The sequence below is a fragment of the Nuphar pumila genome, chromosome 12 (assembly GCF_984573655.1).
Source record: "Nuphar pumila chromosome 12, dmNupPumi1.hap1.1, whole genome shotgun sequence".
Lineage (NCBI taxonomy): Eukaryota > Viridiplantae > Streptophyta > Magnoliopsida > Nymphaeales > Nymphaeaceae > Nuphar > Nuphar pumila.
This window is the reverse complement of record NC_143260.1, coordinates 38,791,385-38,812,667: the sequence shown is the minus strand read 5'-3', so window position 1 is coordinate 38,812,667 and position 21,283 is coordinate 38,791,385. Positions and strand designations below refer to the sequence as shown.

Below are 21,283 nucleotides of genomic sequence, written 5' to 3'. Positions count from 1 at the left end.
AAAAATTGCCAAATAGGTGGCGGTGATGATGGTGGGTGGTGGCGAGATGGGTGGCAGGGAGTGTAAAAATAATTTTTTTCTTGGTAAAAAACATTCTTTCATAGGGATTCCTCCACTCTTCTTACGGAGGAATGTTTCTTATCAAAAAGTGTACTTTTTAGAAAAACTCTCTTAGTGAAAAAGTCTCTCTTGTACCAAGGATCAAAATATCTGAAAGTATTTTCCATTTTGCATCACTTTTTCTGCGTCTTTTTAGCTTCAAAACCCGACCTAAGAGAGGAGAGGGAATCCAGTAAAACCCTGGGTGAGATGAGCAATCTCACCCCGCTTTTACAACCACAAAACCCACACCTCTGTGTGGGTCTCACTTATAATGAGCTACAGTACAGTGGGGTGGGTTTTGTGGTTGTAAACGCTGGGTGCACCCAGTACAGTATCCGCTCTCTAAAGATGGCCCTAACCTTTTGCCTTTTGCACTTAGTTTTTAACATTAACAACCAATATCTTTACAATTGTATCAAGCAATGACTTGTTAAACTTGGGCCTGGGCCGAGCTAACTTGGGTTTGATGTTGTCAATAGACTAATCGGATGCTGGTTAAACGGACTGGATTAGTGAAAAGTTTACAGGCAATGTGCATTTTTACACTTAAAACTGATTCAGATATCTATCAAATCCAGATATTCATGGGGTTTGGTAGCAAAAAAGTCAAAACCATTTCCACATCCAATCAAAATCCGATAAGGTTTTGGCTCACCAAATCCAATTAAGCTGAGATATGGGATAAAATCCTATCTATTGGCATCCCTAAACGTTGGTAAGAATAAGATATGTAACCTAGTCAAGGATCCAACTCCACACCCAAGGTCCAATTAAGTTTGGAATCTTTAGATTCGGCTATCATCAACCATTCCCAACCGAATCCGATCCGTCAGACCCATTTGGAATATTTAATCCAATAATGAGATATTCGGAGGCTGGATTCTATTAGCCAAACCGAATCACCAAAATACCCCGAAAACTCGATTTGCTTTTAGCAGTGCCACACCTAAACAACACCCTATGTTTCACAATGTGAATTCAAAAATCAAGTCCGCCATCACAGTCTGCCAGATAAAAACAGTATGCAGAAGCTATTTAATAATGAATTTAACAAATCTCATTCTTGAAAAAATCTGGGCGACGAAAATCTTACAATAAATTAATATTTGTGTTTATAAATTCTCTAAAAAATATGTGCATATAAGCAAAAAACAACAACAAAAAGATTAAAAAAAAGTTTCTAGGAAGTTAATAAATCATTAAAAGAAAATGTAATGCTTTAAAGATACATGACATTTAGAAAATATTGCAGTCTTGTCTCTTGGAGTATTACAGTAAAATCACAGTGTTTTTAAGGATAAAAATTTAGTGCATTTGTTTGTATATAGAGTCTAGTCTAGTGCTAGTAGCAAAATAAATTTTCATATATTTTTTAGATTTAACTTTATTAATGCGTTCTACATTGTTTGTTTAGTAGATAGTTAGGCTTTGGATCATGTATCAAAATTTTGCCACTCAAAAATTATATTTTTACTTTGAAAAAATATGATCCAAGCTATGATTCTTAACAACAAATAATTAACTTATATGTGAGGTTGAATTGCGCATATGATCATTTCAATGATGAAAGGTTCTAGATATATGAAAATATGATTTGTATCCCAAAATAGCTTAGCTCATCTAGTAGGAATGACTTGTCACCTATCTGACAAGATGTCCCAAGTTGAACTAACATAGGCCAGCCAATGTGTGGGTGGGTGATAAAAGAAAGAAAAAAGGTTTGTTATGTATTTTAATGATGAAAAGGCAGACTTGAAGAAGCTTTAACTTTATACGTGGCAGTGAATCACTTAGAGAACTTAGTTTTCAAACTCAAGCTGAAAAAATCACAAAATATGGTATTTTTTAATAAGGAGGAGTTTTTGGTAATTTGAGCCCGCCGGCCCAAAAACCATCTTGTCCGACCGGACCCCGAAAACCCAGAACGCCTTCTCAGGCGAAGAAGAAGCGGAGGAAAAGGGGGCAACTCATCCCCGCTCCGCTAGGATCGGCGTCGATCCAGGAAAAGGAAAAGGATCGCCGGCGACGATGATGCAGTGGGAGCAGAGGTCGCGCCGGAGGGTGGCTCCGGCGGGGTCTCGGGGGGCCGAGGGGGAGGACTCCAGCGAGAAGCTCGACTACCTCCTCATCTCATCCGTGATCTGCAACGGCGACGACCTCGGCCCGCTCGTCCGCAAGGCCTTCGCCGCCGGGAAGCCCGACGACCTCCTCCACCACCTCCGCCGCTTCGCCCGCTCCAAAGAGGCCGAGATCGAGGACGTCTGCCGCTCCCACTACGAGGACTTCATCCAAGCCGTCGACGACCTCCGCGCCCTCCTCGCCGACGCCGACTCCCTGAAGTCGGCCCTCTCCGCCACCAACTCCCGCCTCCAGGAGGCCGGCCTCCCCCTCCTCGCCCGCCTCGTGGAGCTCCTCGAGGCTGAGATCGTCCGCTCCAACCTTGCTCTCGCCCTCCGCTCCGCCGCCCTCTGCGCCCGCACCACCTCCCTCTGCGCCAATGTCAACCGCCACCTCTCTGGCGACGACCTCTACCTCGCCCTCAAGTCGTTGTCTCTCCTCGAGCGCGACCTCCTCCCCCGCACCCCCTCCTCCGCCCTCCGACGGATGCTCTATTGCCACATCCCGGCCATCCGTGCCCACGTCGAGCTCCGCGTCTCCAAGGAATTCAGCGACTGGCTCGTCCAGATCCGCGTCGCCAGCCGCGAGCTCGGCCAGCTCGCCATCGGCCGCGCCTCCTCCGCCCGCCAGCGCGAGGAGGAGCTCCGCGTCAAGCAGCGCCAGGCGGAGGAGCAAAGCCGGGTCAGCCTCCGCGATTGCATCTACTCGCTCCACACCGATGACGACGACGACGTGGAGGACGATCGGATATCCGACTCCAGCGGCGGCGGAGGGAGCTCCGTCGGTGGTGGAGGCGGTGACGTCGCCGATCTCCGGTCGCTCTACCGCTGCTACCACATCTGCCAGACCCTGGGGATGAAGGATCGCTTTCGACAGCAGTATCTGGAGAATCGCAAGCTGCAGCTCACCTCTGACTTCCAGATCTCCTCCATGAGCCCTTTCCTCGAGTCGCACCAGACGTTCTTCGCTCAGATCGCTGGCTTCTTCATCGTCGAGGACCGGATTTTCCGCACCGCCGGCGATCTCATCTCCCGGAACGACGTCGACAATCTCTGGGAGATGGCCGTCGGAAAGATGTGCTCTGTCTTGGAGGACCAGTTCTCGCGGATGCAGACGGCCAACCACCTCCTCCTCATTAAGGACTACGTGAGCCTCCTCGGGGTGACCCTCCGCCGGTACGGCTACCACGTCGATCACCTCCTGGCGGTGCTGATCCAGCACCGGGACAAGTACCACGAACTCCTCCTCGCCGATTGCCAGAAGCAGATTTCCGACGCCATCTCCGGCGACAAGTTCGACCCGATGGTGATGAAGAAGGAGTACGAGTACAACATGAACGTTGTCGCCTTCCACATACAGAACTCCGATATCATCCCTGCGTTCCCTTACATAGCGCCCTTCTCCTCCACGGTGCCGGATTGCTGCCGGATTGTTCGATCTTTCGTCGAGGACTCAGTAAGCTTCCTCTCCTATGGTGGGCAGCTTGATTACTACGACGTGATGAAGAAGTACCTCGACCGGCTTCTTAGCGAAGTCCTCAACGGGTCGCTCCTCCGGTTGATGAGCTCAGGGAGTGTCTACACCGTTTCGCAGGCTATACAGGTCACCGCGAATACTGCTATACTGGAGCGGGCGTGCGAGTTCTTCGTCCGGCATGCTGCGCATCTCTCTGGGATACCGATACGGACAGTGGAGCGCAAGCGCCGGCCAGTTTCACCCCTAGCGCCCTCATGGGAGGCTGCGCATGAGCTTCTGCTGAAGCTTGTGAAGGCAAAGGTCGATGAGTTCATGACCCTTCTGGAGAATGTAAATTGGATCACGGATGAGCCCCCAGTTAATGGAAACGAGTACGTGAATGAGGTCGTCATCTACCTCGAGACCCTGGTCTCCACTGGTCATCAGATTCTTTCGTCAGAGATCTTGGTGGAGATCCTCAGAGGCGTGCTTAAGCATGTATCAGACAGCATCATTGCTGTTCTTGCTGGAGATGGGGTCAAGCGGTTCAACGGGAGCGCGGTCACAGGGTTGGATGCCGATCTCAAGATACTGGAATCGTTTGCAGAGAGCCCGGATAGGCAGCTTGTGAGGGGTGGGGAGGAGGTGGAGGAGAACGATATGGAGGGTTCTGTGCCTTCAACTTCTCCTTCTGCCGGTCCGTCGTTGAAGGAGGCGTTAGTAGAGGCTAGACAAATGGTGAATTTACTGGATAGTAATCACCCAGAGAGCTTCTTGAATCCGGTTATCAGGCAGAAGAGCTATGGGGCGTTGGATTACCGGAAGGTGGTGATCATATCGGAGAAGCTGAGGGATCCGTCAGAGAGGTATTTCAGCACATTTGGTACCAGAGGAGCGAAACAAAACCCTAAGAAGAAGTCTCTAGATGCTCTGATCAAAAGGCTCAAGGAAGTGTAGAGGGAGCTCATCACGTAAGCTTTTCCTTGTTTCCATTTCTTCTTGTTGGTTGAACTCTTTAGCTCGTTGGTGTTCATATCTTAAAAGGCTTACCTTTTCTGGGAATCCATGGATGTTTTTCACTCATGCTGAACGCATCTGTGGGTCAGAATTGCGAAAAAAACAAGGGAAATCCAATAGCATGTTTCATTTAGCAGGTTCCTATATATATATATATATATATATATATATATATATATATATATATATATATATATATATATATATATATATATATATATATATATCCTCACCCCCACACTCAAGTTTTTTGAAACTGCCATGTCGCATCCACATCCGCACCTGTACTTATGTGACATAGCTTCTAAGCATACTCAACCAGATATAACTATAAACTATTTATATTTTGTAATACAAATTCAGAAAAATATTTATTGGTTAGTCATTAGTCTAAATATCACATAACTAGTTATATATTTACTAGTTAGCCCAAGAATTTATTTAGCTAAATTATTGAATCTGTCAAAGTTTTGTCTGTGCGATTAATATGCAATTATGGATATGAAGATGAAGTACTATGTTTTTGGTGACAAAATACAAAGTATGGTGCACTGAATAAGCTTCCAATGCACAAAAATTGTGTGAATCCGATGTCTGGGTGCTAAGTTATGGCTTCTGTCATGCTATCTGACAACTTGTTTGTGATCTGGCCTGATTGGATAATAAATTTAATTACGGATTTCATTATGCATTGCATCAACAATTTACTGATAATATCAAAATAGAAGGGAAGAGGATGCATAACTTTCACCTTAAGACCTCAATGCGTGTTGGAGAAGAAATAACTGAAAACAAGGCATAAGGTTGATCAGCTTACCAAACTCGACCTACTGGCAAATGTGAGCTCAATCTATGCATTCATCTCAAGTTTAGGAGCTAACAGAATTGGGAGAACTTATGTTTGTCTCTTGGCTAAGAATTTTTAGGTAACCCCTATGTCACATGGGTGCGGGTGCGGCACTTTCAAAAAACTTGGGTTCGGGGGGTGCGGCAAAATATATATATATATATATATATATATATATATATATATATATATATATATATATATATATATGGTCCAAAAGTTGGACATAAATGACCCTTGGTGCATTGACTGCACCCAGGGTCAGGTTGACCGCATCGGGTGCGGGTGCGATGCGGGTGTGGCACCTAGTTGGAGAGTCCCTGTGACATAGGGTAACCCTTATTATTTTTATAGTACTCTTTTGTAAATTGGGACCTTATATTTATAGAGTTTGAGAACTTGCATCTCCCACTAAGAATAGGAATCCTAGTTGATGTCAACCTCGACCATACATTCCTTTATGATAAGATCAAACATCTTTGATCAAATTCTAATTAAAGTAAGATTCTTTAAAATTGTAGAGAGTTTGGTAATATCACAATTAAGAGCCAACATATGCAGATATAACAAATACATCCTCAACCTTAACTTAGAAATTTGAGATTTACAAAATTCTTATTTGGCAAATTACAATGTTATCTTGAATATACATTTTCTATTATACCAACTTTAACAGCAAGAAAACATAATTAAAACTTTGGCCTATAATTCCCTCACACTAGTTACAGTAATTTTGCTTACCTATCACACACACACACACACACACACACACACACACACACACACACACACACACACATATATAATGGACATGTTTGATTGTATAAAACTAAAGTTTGCTTACCTAATTGCGTCATGCTAGCTTACCCTGGATTATAATTTATAACCTTAATATGATATGCGAGACGACAAATTGCAATGCATTTAAAGTCTTGAGGCTGGGGTTTTCTCGTACCCTAAATTGACATTATGTATTAATTTTCAGATAAGCTCATCTTGCAACTAAAATTGGTGAATACCATGATACGATCTCAAACAAGTGGCAATTGCATGCAATAGCAAAAGAAGTGTTCATGAACAAAATTAAAATTTTATTTATTCAAATATCCATGGATTTCATCAGAATGACTCTTCAAATCCATGACTCAAAACGTGTCAAATTGTATTTGACTTGGTTCCTGTGGTTGAATAGTTGCAAACTTTTCAAATATATTGGTAGTGAATAATTTGTTTTTAGGTTTTCATCTACGTTAGATGTTGACTTCATTATGGATCAAATAGTGGGCCAAAACAGCTAGGGTTAATGGTGATGCCCAAGTATTGGATTGGTTAACAATTCATAATTCATGAATGGCGAATTGAAGTTGGGGCTTAAGTGTTTTTAGCTCTGTGGTTGGTGGTAATGAGCATCTCAATGAACTGTTTCCTTCTTTACTTTGTTTGTCTTGTTTTATGGTCAAGGAATGGATTTATATGTTTGTATTTGTCCTACAAGGGATGTATAAAGTGATAACTTCATGTCTTGATGATTGCTAGAAGTGGCCTTTTGGATTTGTTCAGTTGATTTTCCTTTACAATCACCGTGGATATTGCATATGAGAAGATTTCCAGATTTTTGATAGCATGATATTTATGCTGCTTTATTTAGAAAACTGGATTCCCAACATCATTGTGTTAAGATGTTTGGATGGTCTGGTCCAGCTGACTAGTTAATGGATGATTGGGTTGGAAGGCATGGATGTGACAGAGGTGATGTACACAAGGTCAAACTAGGGATGGAAGTTATATGGGCCAGGTGCAAGGAGAATATATTAAAAATCAAATGGCCAAATGATGTAGCCTTTCTGTTCATAATTGGGCCGGTGGTGGACCAGTTGTAGACGAGTGGCAAGCTCTTCTAGTGGATATGGTCATTACAAAAATCTGTATTCTCCGTCATAGTGACAAACGTTTTTTTCGGCAAAATCTCGTTTTTCAAAAACTCTCAAGAAATTGAAAAAAATTTCATAAATCTCGCGTGGCAAAATCTCGGCAATAAAAAAACAAATTTTAAAATATAAAAATATTTTCATAAGAAAATATTAATAAAAATTATTTTAAAATAAAAATACACAATTTTTTCATGATAAATAGCCATTTAAAATGTAAATATTGCATTTCGTGGTATTTATGTTTTTTCATAAATCTCGCTATATTTTGAAAATCTCACAAGAAATTACCGTTTTAAACTTTCATGCAATTTCTCGCGATATTATCGCGAGATTTTCATAAATCTCGCGATATTTGTCACTATGTTCTCCATTCGAGATAGTCTTGGTGTTTTCATTATATTCATGAGTCTTTGAGATTATCAGTGAGGATATGCTGGGCATTAGTAATAATATTTGTATTCAGATGAATTCAAAAAGATGGTGTGCAGTTTCTAAAGCAATTGAGGTAGGCTGTGGAAAGCATATACATACATTATCTATGTTGGTGTAAGGGCAATCTTTAAAAGTCCCTACCCTATTCTTATCTAAATATTTTGGTTGCTGAAGTGTGCAGAGTGATATGTTGTATTAGAAGCACAAACCTCCAGATTGATCTCGTTTGAATGAGGCCCAAATTTTTAGTGTTTAATTTTATAAATTTGATGCAGATTGGAGCGAGTCGCAACCGAGACATTTAGATCCATTTGCATTTAGACTTTTATTTGGTTTTTTTAATTTAAATTTGTATCATAGTTAGGATTTGGATCCATAGTAGGATTAGATCTTCAGTTTTTCTATAGATATTTTTGATGTTAGCTCTTGATCTTGGCTGGATGGTGATTCTTCGTAACTTTTTTTATTAAATATAATTTTTATTTTCTATTAATTCCTAGTTTCTCCGTAGTTTAGGAGCAACAATAACGTAGTTTTTTGTGATCTTCGCAATAGGATTGCATCAATTAGTATCAGAGCCAGGTTCATCACATCGATTTGAATAATGGTCCTGATAAAAAACATGAAGCTCAATCCAAGGAGTGACATCAATCTATATGACGGATGACTACTTGTAGGAGTTCACAAATCAATGGAACTCTTGGCCTGCTTACCGCTTATTGCTGATGATGGCATGATGAGGGGTGATTTTGATGGAAGAAAAAATGGGGAAAAAGTGCGAGAGTGGATGGAGAAGATGAAGAACGGAGGGAAGTTGTCCGTCAAGTTTTTGCTGGCAGCGTTGCCCTGCCCCGCCAGATTTTTGTGGGTATTATGAGGGGATCAGGCAGGTGGGCGTAAAGAGGAATAGGAGAAGGAAGATGTGGAAGAAGAAGGGAAAGGAGGAAGAGAGGGAAATGAAGGAAGAGAAGGGGAGAAGGATTGGTTGCCAGCGCCTAGAGTTATCATCCGTTAGAAACGACCAATGGGTGGGTTTTCTACCATTATGGTGGTGGAGTATAATAGGATGGTGGAGAAGGGAATGCAAAAGAGGACGATGGTGGTGGTTGCAGTCATGGTTGGCAAACCCGTGACTCGGACTCAGATTGCCCGACCCTTGACTCGCGGGTCGACTCCGTAACTCGGATGGGTTAGGAGCTAAGTTTTCTAGTGTTTTTTTAATAATACCTTAAATATTGAATATAACACTATGTTTTTCTACAATATGAATGCAAATAATCAAAATCCAAGGTCCAAGCAGCAAATTCACCAAAATCAAAGCATCAAAGGACAAAAACTACAAAATATCTGCATAAAAAAATAGATAAGCTTCATAATTGCACATGTAACTAGCCACAAAAATAAGAACAATAATGAAAAGTGTGAAATAAATATTAATAATTAAGCTACACAAACAAGTAAACTAGTAATCACTACCTTTCTAAGTTCTAATAATTTCTAACAGCATTATGCATTAAAAATTGAAAATCATAAAATGCAATTAATGGCATGCATAAAATAACATAATAAACTAATAAAGAAGCATACCTGAAATTTTCAATTCCCAAATTTCAACTTGTTGCAAGCATCTTTATGTAATATTTTGGCAATTGGCACTAATAAAAAGTTAAAAACTATAATAAACAATTAGCAATTTATCATCAAACTTCAAAATTTGCAATCAACCTGTTTCACAGTTCACAACTTCACAAAATTTAGATTCTAGATAAGTTTGATAATTCCATACATGCCATCATATGCAATCATCCTGTCACAATGGAAAATGAAAAAAATAAAAAAAGATTCACATAATCCCACAATGCACACAGACAAACATGGTACACAATAAGGTGAAAAACACCCAAAGTGTGCATTGCGCACACTAGGATACTGAGAAACACAAATAGTATGGGAAAAAAATTTGCATAGTGCATTGCCTGAGAGAGAGAGAGAGAGAGAGAGAGAGAGAGAGAGAGAGAGAGAGAGAGAGAGAGAGAGAGAGAGAGAGAGAGAGAGAGAGCATCGTGCATCTCCTCTTTGTTTGCTTTATGGCAAAGGAGGAGAGAGAAAGAACCTGTTGTCAGCGTCTCTTGCGGTCGTTGGTGGTCGCCGACGGTGGTGATGGAGGGGAGGTACTGGAGGGTAATAGGGTTTCAGTCTAAAGATGGGGAAGGAGGAGAAGAATCGAGAGACTCGAGCCCCTTGTGTTTTAAAGCCGGTTCGTTTTAAAACAAACCTTTATGCATATCGGTTCAGCCCAATGAATCGGGTCAGAACCAGTTGGATTGAAACAGTCTTGAATCGTTCGATTCAGCACTGACTCGACGAGTTGCTGAGTCAGTGCCGAGTCGGGCTATTCCTAAACGATTACGACTTGAACTTGGTTAAAACAAGTTTGGGCTGGATCGTCAGCCCAACTACTGGACAAGCCGATCTGACTCGGACGATTCCTGAGTCAGATCGTCGAGTTTGCCAACTTTGGTTGCAGTGGTATTGGGCCATTGTTGGTTGAGGCCATGAAGAATTGGGTGGCCACATGATATTGCCAATCGCGATAGCCGTCATGGTTGGACGTTGTGAAGACTCGAATGACCATATGATAAGGTTAGTTAGCATCCAAAAATACCACCAATTTGCGAAAGTCTTCCGAGTAGTCGCATGTCATTTGCCAACTATGGTTGCAGTGGTATTGGGCCATTATTGGTTGAGGCCATGAAGAATTGAGTGACCACCCGATATTGCCAATCACAATAGCTGTCATGGTTGGACGTTGTGAAGACTCGAATGACCATATGATAGGCTTAGTTAGCAGCCAAAAATACAACCAATTTGCGAGTCTTCGAGCAGTCGTATGTCATATGCTATGTCACAGGGATTCAGCCAGACAAGTGCCGCACCCGCGTCGACGCGACGTGGATGCGGGTGTGGAACCCGGTGCGGTCAACCCGACCTGGGTGTGGTCAACGCACCCAAGGTCATTTTGGTCCATTTTCTTTTACCTGGTTATGGTCCGGTTTGATCAGAATCTGAGTAGAACCGAGAACCGGCCTTGAGACGCTCTGTTGAACCCAGGGTTACCGGAAGCGCCTAGCTAAAAGGGGAAGCGCGAAACGTCGCGCTTCCGAAGCGTGGGGGAAGCGTCCCCCTTTTTTTGGGAAGCGCGCTTCCCTTTAATGGGGGACGCGTTTCCCTTTAATGGGGGACGCGCTTCTCTTTAATGGGAAGCACGCTTCCCCCTCGCTTTCCCTGTTTTTTTTTCAATTTTTTTGTATTTTTTATTTTTTATTTTTATTTTTTTTCGCTTCCCCCTCGCTTCCGAGACACTTCCTAGATCGCTTCCGAGACGCTTCCTAGGTCGCTTCTGAGACACTTTCCGAATCGGTCCTAAGTGGTCCCACGCTTCCCCGCTTCCTAAAATTTTGAAAGTGCCTCGCTTCCCGTATCGCTTCCCGCTCCCACTTCCTCAACTGGCAACCAGGGTTGAACCAGTTTTTAGCAAAATCGGTTACCTGAAAACTGGAGTAGCTGAAACGCGTACCCTTCATTGCTCCTTTGGGGCTTCACTTGAACCCGAGGGAGAGAGAGATCAGTACCTTCAAACAACAAAAATTGTAGTGTGTGTGTGTGTGAGAGAGAGAGGGGATGTTGGGATTTTACTTGAGATAAGGGGTTGAGGTAGGGAAGAGGGTGGGGAGAATGGTGGTGGGAATCGTTCAGAATGGCAAACACAAGTTGGTGGGCGAGCTTCTCCATGGAGGACGTGAGCTCGTAGAACTCCAACTTGAATTTGGAGGGAGGGTGATGGTTCAGACAGTAGATTTCGTCCGGGAAAACATCGGATGACAGCCAGAGCGCTCCATCCTCCACATTAGGAGCAAAATCTGCCATCCCCCTAACCCCCAAGAGAGAGAGAGAGAGAGAGAGAGTATTAGGGCTTGGAGGGAAATTTAGGAGGCCGCGCTCTCTTGATTATATGGGGTCAGGTAGGCGCCGTGACTGAGGGTTTTTTTTATGACGTCGAGTGAGTGATGCGGTAAACAACGATTGAACATAAAAGTCAAGACTTTAATCCGTAAACTGCCACCTTTATTGAATTTGGTATAAAAGTCCTTTTCGAAATAAATCTAGCCATTCGATTTTTGCTTCAGAGCAGTCATGACTTAACTTTTAAATGGTAATGGATGTCAGAGGAAGTCAGTGAAATGATGTTCCTAACTTTAAACAAGAATAGTAACTATTGAGTATTGAGAAACAAAGAGGCAGGGTTGCGAGGGGGAGGGGGGGAATTTTGGCGCATTCGGAAATTAAAGGGACTGTGGCTGTTGATGTGAACGCTGAGTCATGTGAACGCCTGCTGTCCTTCCTTCCTGCTCGGCACCACTCGGCTCATACCCGCCGGACGGTCCGTACGCTACTGTGTGTCCAAACCAAAGTCGGGTCCGAAAAAAATTAACCTGTCGTGTCGTGTCTGCTTGTATTTTATTTTAGTAAAAAATACACAGTGAAGTCGGGACCCGCGCCAGGGGAACACCCGGACCCTCCTATATATATATATATATATTGCCGCACCCCCGAACCCAAGGTTTTTGAAAGTGCCGCACCCGCACCCGCACCCATGTGACATAGGTCATATGTGATTGATGTTGCTCTTCGAGTTGCGCTTCATGGTTTCGATGATGGCCATCCCCAAATTGCTCATCCAAATGAATAAAGGCATTGAACTTGATTCTAATACTAATTGATGCAATTATGTTGCTGCTACTCTTACACTACAATATAAAGAAACTAGGAAAAAATAAATTCAGTAAAAAAATTATGAATAAATCATCATCGAATTATCAACAAGAGCCAACATAACAAGTGTTTATAGAAAAACTAAAACCCTAATCCTATTATAGATCTAAATCCTAAGTATGAGCCAAATTTAATTTAAAAATTTCAAATAACATGATTGGATCCAAATGGATTCAGATACCCCTATTGCGACTCACTCCAATCTCCATCAAAGTCTTTCTATGGTGAATGAAAAGGAGGAGGTCTGAATCCCTAGCTTGTGGATCAAAGGGGAAAAACTAGGGGTGGAACCCATGGTCCATGATGATTAATGGGATGAAATAAAATGAAGGGGGAAGTGATGTTGAAGGAATGACGCTGGAAGTTATGATTTAGAAATTAGCAGCAAGGTATCTTTTTCTTACCAGTGATTCACAAAGTTTGAGTCAACATGAAATGTGCTCCTTATCACAAATATCATAGATTAGGCAATGGGTAATTGCCGATCTTCAATATGAAATGTGATTTCTCAAAACTTATTGTAATTTCCTGAAATACTTTTTTGCTTCTAGATGGAACTCTTTTCAAATCATAATTTGTGATGATGAAAGCAAGTTGCACCTTTAGTGGATGTTAACAAGCTCAGCAGTTGGGAGGGTACCAGGTGGGCTGAATAAGCCAAGTTTCATTTTTCAGCATGTTTGGGCCTAGTGTTTGTTCGATATTGTGTTCATGTTCACCATTAGTTTAAGCAAAACCTTCATTCCTATATAAAGTAATTAACGTTGCTTCTTACTGCTATAGCGGAAAAAAGGGATGAAGTGGAGATTTTAAGACCATGCCTCCATTATAACAGCCACACACTCCCAACAACTGCAACAGAGCCATATGCACGCACACTATTTTCTAGCATATCTTTTAATTTAAGAACCCTGCTTGAGTTGAGACAAGCTGAGTGACAAGCTATAACACATGGACATTTCATTTAGCATGTGTATGCTAAACATGACACTGACATGAATGACAAACACACTTTAATAGTTCTTTCACATGGTCAAACTATTGTTAAACACAGTCAACACCCTCTTCTTAGTTTCATCTAATTTTGTTATGATCTTGGTCCTTTACTTCATGGTTGTTTTTTTCCTTTTCAAATATTAACTTGGATTTGTTATTTATTGTTTATTGATCATAATGGTTTAGAACTATGAATTTGCACTGTTGAGTTGGCATTCATGTTTTAGTTCTTTACAATTTGTGTTGTGGATTTTGAATGTGCAGGCATGCACGCTTGTGCACACACACGCACATGCACCCACCCACCCACCTCATGGCTGCTGTGCCCATGTTGTCTGTTATAACCATGTCCATCTATGTGACATATTGATCTTGACATGTCCAGACTCAGGCCACGAACCATCTCTAGCTTGAAATATGGGCTCATTTTTTTGTCTGTCCAAACCTACTTCAAACAAGCTGCTAAATGAGCAAAACTTGAGCTGGTCACAAACAACTCGGTCCATTTAGTTGTACATTGGGAATGCAAAGAAGTTAATGTGTATTCTTTGTAAATGTTACTAATTGATAGGATCCATGGTGCTTCAAAATTTGTTGGGGGTCAAAGAATTTGGTGATCTTGTGTGATGTCCGCTGAATGTATCCTGATGGCAGCCTGGTAATTTGCGTAAATCACTAAATTACAAAGATCACATATGTGTGAGTTTAGTAATAGCAGTCTCTGTATTTTGTGACTTGCAAAACCAGGTTAAATTTTAAATTTGGTGCTAGGTGCATTTGCAGCTTCCTATGCCCAATTAAAACCATTTGGCGAATTTCTGTTGTTTCTATAAGAGAGGTTGAGTAGTATGCAGTGCTAATCTTAGGAAGACATCCAGATAATTAGATCTCTATTTTGCTTTAGCACCCTATTTTAACCACACAGTACTGTATCCCCTTCCATGCTATACTTAATGGAAAACAAGACATAATCCACCATATCCCATATCTTAAAGCTCTGTCCATGTGGCATAGCTGGATCCATGATTTGTCTCTTTATTTCTTCAATGGTGTTTTTTTTATTGGGATGATTCATGATTGTGAATCTCTTGGATGCTTATGCTTCAAGTTATTTTCTGTAGATTCCTTTTTAAGATATTTGTAATTTCCTTGAATTTTTCTGATTTGTTATATGCTAAAGATTCACTCTCTCTTGATCCTGAACCTACATTATCAGTATCTCCCATTTACTGAGACTTGTCTTGGTTCTGCATTCATAACAGTGAGGCTCTAAGAAAGATGTGATTTTTTTGCATGCTGAAGGAAAGGTGGTTTTGAGCATGTGGCCCAGAAATTGCCAGAAATTAAACTTTGACTGTATGGAACACCGGTTTCTCATGGATGGCAAATTTCTCAAGATTGACAGTTTATTCCAGGGGATGTAGAAGAGAATTTTCTTGCATGATTGTTCGGTTGGGAGCTCTTTCACGCATGTTGTCCCCACTTTTGGAGGAAGACTACGGTGCTTCTCAGCATCTGAATAAGTTATTAATTTGATTCAATTTGTTTGTAAGTAAGAAAAATGCACCTTTGTCTTTGTTTTGTTATATTTCTGAGCATTCATGTGCAACAACAGCAGAGGATTAATATTTTTGTATCATTAGATAATCCTTGATGATCCCGAGTATTCTGTGGGTTGATACATCTCTCTTTTGTTCAGAATTATGGTCTTTTGACCTCAACCAGTTTGTTGAATGATTAAAGCAGTTCCAAGAATAAGATTATGATTCTTTTACCATCTGAGTTTGTGGCTTCAACTTTTAGATGGCATTGCAGATTTACAAGTTTCTTTTGCTCATCAATCCTTGGATATTATGCTTGTGCTTTATATCAGTTGGTACAACTTTAAACAGTTTGATCATTTTTTTTTTTGTTAGGCGAACAGAAAACCCCTGGTCACCAACCGCACTTTGGTGGGTCTCTGGTTATTTAAACCCTCGAGGTTCCTCCTCCCAACCAGAGAGTACACCCAGCTTCGACCTTGTGGCAAGAGATGCCACAATGGGCATCTCATGTCAGGTGAACTCATGGTTGCCTCTAACAGTTGTCTACAGTTATTATTTTTAAAGCAGTAAAACTTCTATTTATTTGGTGATGCTTAGCTGTGCAAGGCACTAACATGAAATTTTGAGCTGTTAGGAAATTCGACTTGTTATTGTCAAACTTAATTGTTTAATCTCCCCTGAAAAAACTATATTTGAGGGCTGGACTTGCTGTTTGATATTTATAATAATAAGTTTAAAACGGCAAATTTTCATGCAATGTATTTCTCTTGGATTTTCAAACTTGTTTTTCATTGGGAACAAAAAATTACTAAGTAATAAAATAACTTACAAGAAAACCACCCTACCAAGTTAATTAATGTATGAAAAGTAACGGGAAATTTTTAAAAACATACCAAACATTTCAATCTAATTCAGACTTACTGATGTACACCAAACTTTTTAAGGTTTCAATTATCAACCAAAGGTTTTGCTTGGGTTAAGCAAATGTCACCTAGATTAGTTAGTTATCTATTAGAATAACCAACATATCCATGAGAAGTTGATAAAACTTTTCTCAAACAAGAAAGCTTTGATTATTAGGGAACTTATCCTCATTTAATCATGTGTTCTCCCTCTTCCCTGGCCTCTCTCTCTCTGTTAGCACAAGTATGGACATCTTTTTCATTGCAATCTGGCCACATCTATACTATCTCCACATTAACATCTTTCTGAAGTGAAACTGACGTATATTTTTAATAAATTTTTTTCCACTAATGACAAAATAAAGAATTGAAGAAGCAAATATGGTAAATTATATAGGATAAGACTAATTTTACTATAATGTTACTGTAGTATAAAGTAATAATGCATAAAGGTGATCTATTTATGTCAAACTTGGATGTAACCAAATCTAGACACATACTTTATTCGAAAGATCGTATTGTATGACAAAAATAACACATTTTAAAAAATGCCCTATAATTTATCAAATTTGCTAGTTGTTTGTGAGTATTGTATTCTCGTCATAGAGAATTTGAAGGATAATGATAAAGAAGTTATCTGCTCTAACGAACTGTTATACCTGAAATGATGTGTTGGACGATGATGATATAAAATCAACGTATCTTACCGTCAGTGTTTATGAAACTATCGATTGAATGCAAAATGTATGAGCAATTTCATTTTGTAAAAAAATGAAATGAATGAAATGTATGAACTTTATTTTGTGAAAGAATAGAATGAATTGAATGTATAAGTGATTTCGTTTATTGAAAAAATATGTATGCAAATTTTCTATAAAAATTCACACGTATATATATGTAAATTTCTTTCATAATATGTGAATTTCTTATGCTATATTTTTGCTTTAAATTTTATTATTATGGAACAAATATGCCTATTTAACAATACATACAAACAAAACTAAAATTTACAACTAAACTTCATCCATAAACATAATAGAAAAACTGCAAATTCTATCAACCTTACATGTAAAATTACAACTAAGTTTTTTAATACAATCATGAATAAACTTTACATCCAAGTTTTTATTTTTTATGTCAAAATTACATCTACATAGGGCATCTAAATGCAAGTAAGAAGTTGAGGACTACTAAAACTCTAGGGTTGCGAAAATAAGGCATCCAGATGAAAATGAAAGGTTGAAAAATGAAACATAATTTATATAGATCAAAATTTCCTGAGAAAAATTAATTTAACAATGCTCTTGTGATACTCGTTTAGAAATTTATAAAGTACATACTTTTGCAAGTTTTTCATAATTTTTCAATACCTCATGCAATATATTTTTTGAATTTTGCAAGGTACCACAACATTTAAAGGATTTTTGCAGCGTGTCTTGCGATACTCATTGCGATTTTCACAAGTGTTTTAGAATATCACAACCTCAAATATGATTTTGTTGACAAGTTTTGTGAGTCCATCCACTTTTATCATTGTGACCCGTGAAAATTGAAAATTCACAACTGCAAGAGGTAAACACGTTAAAAAAAAGGTGAAAAGTTGTAAAATTGTCCATTTGACGAATTCAGTAATTTGTGAGGTATTTTTGGAAACACATAGTTTTTGTTGTACAATTCGATCATTTTTTGTACTTTATTTGAGCATGAAAAGTTTGAAGTTTCACCCAAAATTTGGTGGATCTTGAACAAGAACAAGTGATGTTTAAATTCTGTAAAAATCCATGGATTTTTTTCTAATGTTTGAGATGGATTTGAAACCAAATCTAGACATGTTTTCAAGAATGTAGTTTTGGTCAATGTTGACTAAGCTCATATTCAACTATTTTTATTCCTGATGTCAAGGGTAGGGCCATCAATGGCTTGAGCTGTATTCACGACCTGACCTCACCCAAACCCCAATTCTTAGGTATGTGATTGAAAATTACCCAACAAGAGATGTGTTATCGGGTTTGGGTTATGATTTTTATTGAATATGCAACTTGACCACGCTTGACCTTAGTGTTTTATTTGTATTTTTAGTAAAAGCAAATCTTTAAATTACGAGAATCTAGTTAGGGATCTTATTTTATGGACCCCACAAAACTGAATTCTTGAAAACCGGTCTAAAGTTGGATCTAGATCCAACTTGAACATCACAAAAAACCCATGGATTCATATGAGATAAGCTCATATTCAATCCGTTTCAATTCCTTACTAAAAGTCCTATAGGGGTAAGATAATAATTTTGATTTATGAGATGTCAAACCAATCTTAAATAAGATAAAAGGTGATTGGACTTCCAAAGTAAAGATAAAACATTAATTTTAATCATCACGAAGAGAAGCCCCCAATGTGCAGTTCAATTGCTGCAAGGGTAAGAGTTAACTCAATGGCAAACTAATAGCTGGTCACAAATAGACAACTACGGAGTTTATGAAAAATCTAAAGCTGATTGGCAACTGTGATTTTTTTTTTCAAATTTCATGGTTTTTTAAGCATTTTCTAGAAATTATTCCTTCCCCTAGCTTGTTCCCACATGTATAAAGTTGAGCTGTTGATTAGAAATTGCAGAGAACTCTGATATTTTGGGGAGAGTGCTGTGACAGATGTCTTGTTCCGCTACAAAGATATATATTTTTTGTAATTGATATTAGTGGATATATATATTGTTTGATGCATGTCGATAATAAATTACATCAACTTTATTGCTGAAGAGTTAGGTGAACAACTATGGCTTTAAAGATAGCATACTACTAGGCATTCCCATTGTGATCATGAATTTAACTCACCCACTCTAATACACGTAGAGGTTACACATTAGAACATGGCAATCTCTAGTTGAATCTCATAGGTGCGAGTTTTATTTGTTATATATGTATGGATGACAGTGGACTGAGGGAAAATAGGGTCTCACCCCACCTCGCCCTGTTTGGATTGAGGACGGAGGACATGAAACGAGATTGAAGGTGAGGATGCAGGTTAAAATCAAAACCCTTGCGAGGATGAACTTACGCTTTCTCCTGCCCTGTTCCTGATTTTCGTTAATAAAATACCTACTCATATGTGGCCTCACAAATGTGTTCAGCATAGTCCAGTTACTAGGAAATGTACTATGGATTGAGTGGTTTGGATGTAAAATTATGATTTTCTTAATAATTTTTAATACTTTTAATATTATTTAAAAAATATATTTTAAAATATTAAAATATCAAGAAAATAAATTTCAATAATTAACAAGTTAAAAGAATCCAGTGTCCTCGTGCCCCGTTTTTCAAAATTCTTTTGAACTTGCCAGTCGAACTGGCATCACTTACCCTCACATCCACATGACATTGCCAGATAGCTTGGCCACCGATTCAGCTATACAGGCCAATACCAATATCGCCAAAAGAAATAAAAAATAGCCGATTCGAGCTACTGACAACATTGATCTTATTGGCCAATCACCAGTTCTAAAGGCACATAACCCATAATAGTTTCTTCTCTCTATTTCCAACTAGAGAGCATCAGCTACTGTCTTGGATGTCGTTCATCCATTTGATGAGAACACCACGAATGGACAGGCTATTTCTTAGATGGGTCTCACAAATTTTTTGTGAGCCATTCAAGTTTTAAATGAACAGCATCCACAGTTCAAAATAATAAACAGCTAAAACAAAAACAAACTTTACGGCCTTCTGGCTGCCGTTCATAGATGAACGGCATCCAAGGTCAGAGCTGACCTGATGCGCTGTCCAGTCTCCATTCCAACCAAACAGTGCTGATCAATCGGTCACACTTCAATTTACGTGTTCAACCTTCGGTCCTCCCAAACACGAGGTCAGTATATGGGGGCACCAGTCCCAGTTGGTACTGTTAGATAGGGGATGTCCTTTTGACAGTTTGGTGAGAGAGGGAGTGTAAGGTGGATCTCTCTCTCTCTCTCTCTCTCTCTACCATACAGTCGTTCCATGCGTTCACACCCCAACTGTAGCAGGGAGAAATAGACTGAAATTACTCTCTTGTAATCTCACACCCTTCATGCTCCAACCAAAGATCATAAACAACTGAGATAAGAAGAGGAAATAGGAAGATGGGTGTGGCAATTTCACCATCCAAGGCCATCTTGGCCACTCTAGCAGTGTTTCTGCTGCTGCTGCTGGCTGAGGCATCGGTGGGGAACGACACCTCCTTGACAGCATATCAAGTGTTGGAGGAGTATGGCTTCCCCATAGGGCTACTGCCCAAGGGTGTGGTGGGCTACGAGTTTGATTCCTCCACCGGCAAGTTCTCCGTGTACCTCAACGGCACCTGCAGCTTCTCCCTGGAAGGCTCCTATGACATCAAATACAAGTCCACAGTGACCGGCTACATCTCCTCCAAGAAGCTCTACAGCCTCAGTGGGATCAGCGTGAAGGTGCTCTTCTTCTGGCTCGGCATCGTGGAGATCACGGTCGACGGCGACGACCTCGTCTTCTCGGTCGGGATCGCGTCGGCGAGCTTTTCGATGTCGAATTTTTCTGAGTGCCCGCAGTGCGGGTGCGGCCTGGATTGTGTCTCTCTTGCAGCTTCAGCATAATTGAGATGTTTTGCAGTACCAGGATTAAGGGGGTCTACTATTGTTCTTGCAATGACTTGTTATAGTGATTGATTTGTGCCGGGTGACTTGACTTTTACCTGTAAGGAAACCTCTGCGTAATTGAGATCTGTCAATGCTATTGTCAAGCCAGTCTTATTTCACTCATTTGCAATGGTTGGTTATGACTTAAACGTCTTGTTTGGCCTTCCCTGTCTATACTTGTCTCTGCTTCTAGTTCTTGACAGTGTCAATTTCCTACTCTCTCTCTCTCATTAATATTAGCAATTGAAGATTTTTTGTCTAGTGATTTCCAGTATTTTGTTTAAAGCCAAGAGATCAACCAGGTTTTAGATTGTGTTTGTGCTTGCTCAATCTAAGATGTCTGGTATTCAGTATGACTGGAGATCTGTTTTTGTTCTGAACATTGTGAGATGTGCTGCTTTTTGAAATCTAGCATGATGATTCTTGAATTTGGTGCCACTAATGTGGCCGTTTAGGCCTGTTTGGAT

The 21,283-nt window shown here is 40.1% G+C and overlaps 1 protein-coding gene and 1 pseudogene across 3 annotated transcripts; both read left to right on the top strand.

The window, feature by feature from the left end:
- Window positions 1–2,034: 2,034 nt before the first annotated feature.
- On the top strand, window positions 2,035–15,505 carry LOC149820779 (exocyst complex component SEC15B pseudogene; annotated as a pseudogene). 2 transcript variants are annotated; one of them, XR_016426417.1, is made up of 2 exons: window positions 2,035–4,646; window positions 15,039–15,505. The product of XR_016426417.1 is annotated as an exocyst complex component SEC15B pseudogene, transcript variant X2 (transcript). The 2 variants fall into 2 exon arrangements; XR_016426416.1 differs by having other exon boundaries at window positions 14,994–15,505.
- A 4,574-nt stretch (window positions 15,506–20,079) lies between these two features.
- Window positions 20,080–21,009, top strand: LOC149820778 (uncharacterized protein At5g01610-like). The gene has a single exon (XM_089982288.1). The coding sequence runs from the start codon at window positions 20,289–20,291 to the stop codon at window positions 20,772–20,774; it is 486 nt and encodes a 161-aa protein (XP_089838414.1). The 5' UTR covers window positions 20,080–20,288; the 3' UTR covers window positions 20,775–21,009.
- Window positions 21,010–21,283: the final 274 nt, after the last annotated feature.